This window comes from Coregonus lavaretus (assembly GCF_964263955.1).
Source record: "Coregonus lavaretus genome assembly, contig: HAP1_SCAFFOLD_646, whole genome shotgun sequence".
Taxonomy (NCBI): domain Eukaryota; kingdom Metazoa; phylum Chordata; class Actinopteri; order Salmoniformes; family Salmonidae; genus Coregonus; species Coregonus lavaretus.
Genome location: NW_028166774.1, coordinates 256468 through 265898, shown reverse-complemented (window position 1 = coordinate 265898; position 9431 = coordinate 256468). Strand labels below are relative to the sequence as shown.

At 49.7% G+C, this 9431-nt stretch overlaps 1 protein-coding gene across 1 annotated transcript in view; it reads right to left on the bottom strand.

Moving 5' to 3' along the window:
* Positions 1-554: 554 nt before the first annotated feature.
* LOC311114319 (cadherin-related family member 2-like) overlaps positions 555-9431 on the bottom strand; it is a gene marked incomplete at both ends in the record, with an annotated part of 52921 nt that continues 44044 nt past the window's right edge. Inside the window, 4 exons of the mRNA XM_084189582.1 lie at positions 555-704; positions 787-850; positions 970-1053; positions 3020-3136. Coding sequence (XP_084045708.1) covers positions 555-704; positions 787-850; positions 970-1053; positions 3020-3136 — 415 coding nt within the window. The remainder of the gene's footprint in view (positions 705-786; positions 851-969; positions 1054-3019; positions 3137-9431) is intronic.

The following is a 9431-nucleotide window of genomic DNA, read 5'->3' as shown; positions in this document are numbered from 1 at the left end:
AATAATGAAGTGATTCACAATGAAAATAGTTTACTTTTGCTTTTCATCCAAAAAGGTTAATGGTTTTGCCATCCTTTTAGGTTGATATTGTTCAATGGATTCATGAGGACATTGGGAGTCTTGGCAAAAGCAAACTCCTGGCTAACTTGTGATATACCGTAGCAGAAAATAGCAAGCCGACTGATCTAAGATCACTATGTGTTGTGATAAATGGTTACATGGAAATATTCCCTCATTTTAAAATAAAGAATAGCATGCAAACAAGTGGATCAACCCCCAAAAAAAAAACATTTGATTGAGCTTGATTTAATTTCAAAAGACAGATTGTCTTTCTATCACAGAGTTTGGCATCCATCCTTTTCCAGGAGGGGAGGGAGGTCCATTTTGGTGGTCCATTTTATGACCCGCAGTCAGTCTTAGATCCCAAGATGGCCGTCACAGCTCAGTGGTACTGCCCCCAAAAAGGTCACTAATACTGCCCCAAAGTGGCCGTCACTGGTCAGTGATTCTGCCCCAAAAATGGCAGTCACATACTGACCCAAAATGGCGGCCACTCACAGGTCTGTGGTGCTGAGCGAAGGGTTAGCAAAGGTTAAACTAGGGCTGTCATTGTCTTTCTTCCTGCCATGCTGGGCCAAGGCTTCACCTAGAGGCTCGCTGTACGGATTATCTGCTCCCCCCTCCTCATCCTCCTCCTGGATCATCTACACAGGGAGGAGACAGGCATGACCATCCAGAATAATGATAATAACATAGTAATAATAATAATAATAACTATAACGTTACCATCATGGGCATTGTATCCCTGTCAGACATGACTATGTCCATGTTGCAGTCCAAGGAATTGAGGCTTGAATTTAAAAATGAAATTCAGTAAATTAGAGCCATATACAAGGGGAGGCCGTGATGATGATGACATCTTAATTATTTGTTAACAGTAATAACTCAATACTTTGAGATATTTTCTACCTGACTCTGTCTGCGTTAGATCCTTCCTCGTCGAAGCCCAGGTCTGTGGCTGTGTCGATGTTTAGGTTGAGCACAGGGTTAGCCCTAGAAACAAATATAGGGACAGAGACAACACTGTTACCCCTAGACACACACCCAGGGTCAGAGAAAACCCCGTTACCCTAGACACACACCCAGGGACAACACCGTTACCCCTAGACACACACCCAGGGACAGACACCACACTGTTACCCCTAGACACACACCCAGGGACAGAGACAACACTGTTACCCCTAGACACACACCCAGGGACAACACCGTTACCCTAGACACACACCCAGGGACAGAGACAACACCGTTACCCCTAGACACACACCCAGGGTCAGAGACAACACTGTTACCCCTAGACACACACCCAGGGACAACACCGTTACCCCTAGACACACACCCGGGGACAGAGACAACACCGTTACCCCTAGACACACACCCAGGGACAGAGACAACACCGTTACCCTAGACACACACCCAGGGACAGAGACAACACCGTTACCCTAGACACACACCCAGGGACAACACCGTTACCCCTAGACACACACCCAGGGACAGAGACAACACCATTACCCTAGACACACACCCAGGGACAGAGACAACACCGTTACCCCTAGACACACACCCAGGGACAGAGACAACACCGTTTCCCTAGACACACACCCAGGGACAGAGACAACACCGTTACCCCTAGACACACACCCAGGGACAACACTGTTACCCCTAGACACACACCCAGGGACAGAGACAACACCGTTACCCCTAGACACACACCCAGGGACAGAGACAACACTGTTACCCTAGACACACACCCAGGGACAGAGACAACACTGTTACCCTAGACACACACCCAGGGACAACACCGTTACCCCTAGACACACACCCAGGGACAGAGACAACACCGTTACCCTAGACACACACCCAGGGACAACACCGTTACCCCTAGACACACACCCAGGGACAGAGACAACACCATTACCCTAGACACACACCCAGGGACAGAGACAACACCGTTACCCCTAGACACACACCCAGGGACAGAGACAACACCGTTACCCCTAGACACACACCCAGGGATAGAGACAACACCGTTACCCCTAGACACACACCCAGGGACAGAGACAACACCGTTACCCCTAGACACACACCCAGGGACAACACCGTTACCCCTAGACACACACCCAGGGACAGAGACAACACCGTTACCCCTAGACACACACCCAGGGACAGACACCACACTGTTACCCTAGACACACACCCAGGGACAGACACCACACCGTTACCCTAGACACACACCCAGGGACAGAGACAACACCGTTACCCCTAGACACACACCCAGGGACAACACCGTTACCCCTAGACACACACCCAGGGACAGAGACAACACCGTTACCCTAGACACACACCCAGGGACAACACCGTTACCCCTAGACACACACCCAGGGACAGAGACAACACCGTTACCCTAGACACACACCCAGGGACAACACCATTACCCCTAGACACACACCCAGGGACAGAGACAACACCGTTACCCCTAGACACACACCCAGGGACAACACCATTACCCCTAGACACACACCCAGGGACAGAGACAACACCGTTACCCTAGACACACACCCAGGGACAACACCATTACCCCTAGACACACACCCAGGGACAGAGACAACACCGTTACCCTAGACACACACCCAGGGACAACACCATTACCCCTAGACACACACCCAGGGACAGAGACAACACCGTTACCCTATTCTCTTGGCAATTCTAACATGTGAAATGACTTGATAACGTGTTTCCAATATGCACAAAAAATGCACTCCAAACTAGCCTTTCAGGCTTTTCAAGCAAAGACAGGGTGGAATGCATTTTTTTACACGTTACAATTACATTTGTGATACAATACTGTACATTTCCTGTAGGTAGTTGGATGCACCCTATGTGTTCCAGTCAGAACTAGTGCACTATGTAAGGAATAGGGTGTCATTTGGGATGCACCCTATGTGTGGAGGACAGGACTCACCCCTCCATGGTGTACTTGTTGGTTCCAGGAACGACAGGCCCACTCTTCCGATCTCCACCAGTCACCACCTTGGCTGCTGAGTTCATGGCTTTAGCTGCCTTCAGCTTCGTTCTGTAGCTGTGAAATATTACCGTCCGTAGGTTAGTTACCCGTACATTTTACATTTTAGTCATTTAGCAGACGCTCTTATCCAGAGCGACTTACAGTTAGCACATACATTATTTTATCGAACCCACAACCCTGGCGTTGCAAACGCCATGCTCTACCAACTGAGCTACATCCCCTGCCGGCCATTTCCTCCCATACCCTGGGCCAATTGTGCGCCGCCCCATGGGTCTCCCGGTTGCGGCCGGCTACGACAGAGCCTGGATTCGAACCAGGATCTCTAGTGGCACAGCTAGCACTGCGATGCAGTGCCTTAGACCACTGCGCCACTCAGGAGATGTTTAGTACGAACTAACCTATACTAGCTAACCCCTACCAGTTTCCCATACTTACTAAACCATACCAGTTACCCATACTAACTGACCCATACAAACTAACACATACTAGTTACCCATACTAACATATGCTAGTTACCCACACTAACACATACTAGTTACCCACATTAACTAACCCATACCAGTTACCATTACTAACTAACCCATACAAATTAACCCATACTAACTCATCCATACCAGGTACCCATTCTAACTAACTAACTCATACTAAATAGTTACCCATACTAACTAACCCCTACTAGCTATCCATTCTAACTATTCCCTACTAGTTACCCCTACTAAGTAACCCCTACTAGTTACCCATACTAAGTAACCCCTACTAGTTACCCCTACTAACTAACCCCTACTAGTTACCCCTACTAACTAACCCCTACTAGTTACCTGCTACCCTTTTCTCATTAAACACTTTGGGAGCAGCATACCATGGAGTGGATTTCTACTTTTCTGACCATAGTTACCATAGTTACCATAGTTACCATAGTTACCATTCACATTGTAGTGACACGGTTGTACCCTAATAGACACTGAGTATACCAGACAAAAGGAACACCTTCCTAATATTGAGTTGCACCCCCTTTTGCCCTCAGAACAGCTTCGATTCGTAGGGGCATGGACTCTACAAGGTGTCGAAAGCGTTCCACAGAAATGTTGGCCCATGTTGACTCCAATGTGTCCCACAGTTGTGTTATGTAGGCTGGATTTCCTTTGGGTGGTGGACCATTCTTGATACACACAGGAAACTGTTGAGCGTGAAAAACCCAGCAGCGTTGCAGTTCTTGACACAAACCGGTGTGCCTGGCACTTACTACCATACCCCGTTTAAAGGCACTTAAATATGTTATCTTACCCATTGACCCTCTGAATGGCACACATACACAATCCATGTCTCAATTGTATCAAGGCTTAAAAATCCTTATTTAACCTACAGTTGAAGTCGGAAGTTTACATACACCTTAGCCAAATAGATTTAAACTCAGTTTTTCACAATTCCTGACATTTAATCCTAATAAAAATTCCCTGTTTTAGGTCAGTTAGGATCAACACTTTATTTTAAGAATGTGAAATGTCAGTATAATAGTAGAGAGAATGATTTATTTCAGCTTTTATTTATTTCATCACATTCCCAGTGAGTCAGAAGTTTACATACACTCAATTAGTATTTGGTAGCATTGCCTTTAAATTGTTTAACTTGGGTCAAATGTTTCGGGTAGCCTTCCACAAGCTTCCCACAATAAGTTGGGTGAATTTTGGCCCATTCCTCCTGACAGAGCTGGTGTAACGGAGTCAGGTTTGTAGGCCTCCTTGCTCGCACACGCTTTTTCAGTTCTGCCCACACATTTTCTATAGGATTGAGGTCAGGGCTTTGTGATGGCCACTCCAATACCTTGACTTTGTTGTCATTAAGCCATTTTGCCGCAACTTTGGAAGTATGCTTGGGGTCATTGTTCATTTGGAAGACCCATTTGCGACCAAGCTTAAACTTCCTGACTGATGTCTTGAGATGTTGCTTCAATATATCCACATAATTTTCCTTTCTCATGATGCTATCTATTTTGTGAAGTGCACCAGTCCCTCCTGCAGCAAAGCACCCCCACAGCATGATGCTGCCACCCCCGTGCTTCACGGTTGGGATGGTGTTCTTCGGCTTGCAAGCATCCCCCTTTTCCCTCCAAACATAACGATTGGTCATTATGGCCAAACAGTTTTATTTTTGTTTCATCAGACCAGGGGACATTTCTCCAAAAAGTACGATCTTTGTCCCCATGTGCAGTTGCAAACCGTGGCTTTTTTATGGCGGTTTTGGTGCAGTGGCTTCTTCCTTGCTGAGCGGCTTTCAGGTTATGTTGATATAGGACTTGTTTTACTGTGGATATAGATAATTTTGTACCTGTTTCCTCCAGCATCTTCACAAGGTCCTTTGCTGTTGTTCTGGGATTGATTTGCACTTTTCGCACCAAAGTACGTTAATCTCTAGGAGACAGAACGCGTCTCCTTCCTGAGCGGTATGACGGCTGCGTGGTCCCATGGTGTTTATACTTGCGTACTATTGTTTGTACAGATGAACGTGGTACCTTCAGGCGTTTGGAAATTGCTCCCAAGGATGAACCAGACTTGTGGAGGTCTACAATTATTTTTCTGAGGTCTTGGCTGATTTCTTTTGATTTTCCCATGATGTCAAGCAAAGAGGCACTGAGTTTGAAGGTAGGCCTTGAAATACACCCACAGGTACACCTCCAATTGACTCCAATGATGTCAATTAGCCTATCAGAAGCTTCTAAAGCCATGACATTATTTTCTGGAATTTTCCAAGCTGTTTAAAGGCACAGTCAACTTAGTGTATGTAAACTTCTGACCCACTGGAATTGTGATAGAGTGAATTATAAGTGAAATAATCTCTCTGTAAACAATGGTTGGAAAAATTACTTGTGTCATGCACAAAGTAGATGTCCTAACCGACTTGCCAAAACTATAGTTTGTTAACAAGAAATGTGTGGAGTGGTTGAAAAACGTTAAAGTGTTGGTCCCATTTCATGAGCTGAAATAAAAGATCCCAGAAATATTCCATACGCACAAAAAAAACGTATTTCTATAATTTTGTGCACAGCATGATCATTACACAGGTGCACCTTGTGAACGGGGACAATAAAAGGCCACTCTAAAACGTGCAGTTTTGTCAAATAACACAATGCCACAGATGCAATTGGCATGCTGACTGCAGGAATGTCCACCAGAGCTGTTGCCAGAGAATTGGATGTTAATTTCTCTACCATAAGCCGCCTCCAACATAATTTTACAGAATTTGGCAGTAAGTCCAATCGGCCTCACAACCACTGACCACATGTAACCACGCCAGCCAAGGACCTCCACATCTGGCTTCTTAACCTGCGGGATCGTCTGAGACCAGCCACCTGGACAGCTGATGGAACTGTGGGTTTTGCACAACCAAAAGACTTTCTAAAAACTGTCAGAAACTGTAAAGAAAAGATAATCTGCGTGCGCGTCGTCCTCACCAAGGTCTTGACCTGACTGCAGTTTGGCATCGTAGCTCACCTTCGATGGTCACTGGCACGCTGGAGAAGTGTGCTCTTCACGGATGAATCCCAGTTTCAACTGTACCGGGCAGATGGCGTCGTGTGGGCGAGCGGTTTGCTGATGTCAATGTTGTGAACAGAGTGCCCCATGGTGGCGGTGTGGTTATGGTATGGGCAGGCATAAGCTACAGATAGCGAACACAACTGCATTTTATCGTTGACAATTTGAATGCACAGAGATACCGTGATGAGATCCTGAGGCCCATTGTCGTGCCATTCATCCGCCGCCATCACCTCATGTTTCAGCATGATAATGCACGGCCCCATGTCGCAAGGATCTGTACACAATTCCTGGAAGTTGAAAATGTCCCAGTTCTTCCATGGCCTGCATACTCACCAGATGTGTCACCCATTGAGTTTGGGATGCTCTGGATCAACGTTGTCACGGTCGTCGTAAGGAATTGACCAAGGCGCAGCGTGTGAAACGAACATGGTACTTTATTTAGTTAAAGCACGAAAAACAAGAAACACGACTAGTGAAGTCCACAGTCAACCTGACTGAAAACGGAAACAATAACCCACAATGCCCACAGGAAAACATGCAGTATAAATATGGCTCCCAATCAGAGATAACGAGCCGACAGCTGACACTCGTTACCTCCGATTGGGAGTCAATGACCAAACCTAGAAATAAACGTGACAGAAATGCAAACATAGAAAATCACCCAAAACCCAACAAAACACAATACACCCTGGCTCAAATACAAAAGTCCCGGAGCCAGAGTGTTACAGTACCCCCCCCTAAAGGTGCGCACTCCGGGCGCACCAGCATACAGTCTCGGGGAGGGTCTGGGTGGGCGTCTGTCCACGGTGGCGGTTCTGGCCCTGGTCGTGGTCCCCACCCCACCTTAGTCACCACCCGCTTCCCTAGCCTCCTCCACATGACCACCCTCCAACTTACTCCACCTGGATTTAGGGGCAGCACCGGGCTAAGGGACAGCACCTGGCTAAGGGGCGGATCCTGGCTGGCTGGCTCTGGCGGATCCTGGCTGGACGGCTCATGGCAGGCTGAAGGATCTGGCTGCTCATGGCTGGCTGACGGATCTGGCTGCTCATGGCTGGCTGACGGATCTGGCTGCTCATGGCTGGCCGACGGATCTGGCTGCTCATGGCTGGCCGACGGATCTGGCTGCTCATGGCTGGCCGACGGATCTGGCTGCTCATGGCTGGCGGAAGGCTCTGGCTGATCCTGTCTGGCAGAAGGCTCTGGCTGATCCTGTCTGGCAGAAGGCTCTGGCTGATCCTGTCTGGCAGAAGGCTCTGGCTGATCCTGTCTGGCGGAAGGCTCTGGCTGATCCTGTCTGGCGGAAGGCTCTAGCGGCTCTGGTCTGGCGGACGGCTCTGATGGCTCATGGCAGACGGGCGGCTTTGCAGGCTTTAGGCAGACGGGCAGTTCAGGCCCCGTTGGGCAGACGGCAGACTCTGGCCGTCTGAGGCGCACCGTAGACTTAGTGCGGGTGGCCGGAACAGGCCGGACCGGGCTGGCGACGCGCACCGTAGTCTTGGTGCGGGTGGCAGGAACAGGCCGGGTCGGGCTGGCGACGCGCACCGTAGTCTTGGTGCGGGTGGCAGGAACAGGCCGGACCGGGCTGGCGACGCGCACCGTAGACTTGGTGCGGGTGGCAGGAACAGGCCGGGTCGGGCTGGCGACGCGCACCGTAGTCTTGGTGCGGGTGGCCGGAACAGACCGGACCGGGCTGGCGACGCGCACCGTAGTCTTGGTGCGGGTGGCAGGAACAGGCCGGGTCGGGCTGGCGACGCGCACCGTAGTCTTGGTGCGGGTGGCAGGAACAGGCCGGACCGGGCTGGCGACGCGCACCGTAGACTTGGTGCGGGTGGCAGGAACAGGCCGGACCGGGCTGGCGAAGCGCACCGTATCCCTGGTGCGAGTGGCCGGAACAGGCCGGGCTGGGCTGGCGACGCGCACCGTAGGCTTCGTATGAGGCTCAGGAACAGGCCGGGCTGGGCTGGCGACGCGCACCGTACACTTAGTGCGAGGGGCCGGAACAGGCCGTACCGTACTGGGGACACACACTACTGGCTGTACCTCGGGATTAGGAACGGGCCGGACCGGACTGGATACACACCTCAGTCTCTCACGCCGTGCCTCTACATCTCCTTTCCCTACTTTGGCCAGTGACCCCCTTAACCTGGTAGCCTCCTGAATCCGTCCCTTCTCTGCCTCCGTCAGCCCCCTTAACCTGGTAGCCTTCTGAATCTGCCTTGTGGCAGCCTCCTGCTGCTCAGTCGCCCAAGCCATGTGCCCCCCCCAAAAAACTTTTTGGGGTTGCCTCTCGTCCTTCCGACGATGGCCCTGCCGATGCCGTTGCTCCTCTCGCCGTCGCCTCTCCACCGTCTCGTTCCATGGTCGGCGATCCATACCATCCAGGATCTCCTCCCAAGTCCAGGACCCTTTACCGTCCAACAGTTCCATCCATGTCCAGACCCTTTGTTCCTGGACGCGCTGCTTGGTCCCTTTATGGTGGGTTATTCTGTCACGGTCGTCGTAAGGAATTGACCAAGGCGCAGCGTGTGAAACGAACATGGTACTTTATTTAGTTAAAGCACGAAAAACAAGAAACACGACTAGTGAAGTCCACAGTCAACCTGACTGAAAACGGAAACAATAACCCACAATGCCCACAGGAAAACATGCAGTATAAATATGGCTCCCAATCAGAGATAACGAGCCGACAGCTGACACTCGTTACCTCCGATTGGGAGTCAATGACCAAACCTAGAAATAAACGTGACAGAAATGCAAACATAGAAAATCACCCAAAACCCAACAAAACACAATACACCCTGGCTCAAATACAA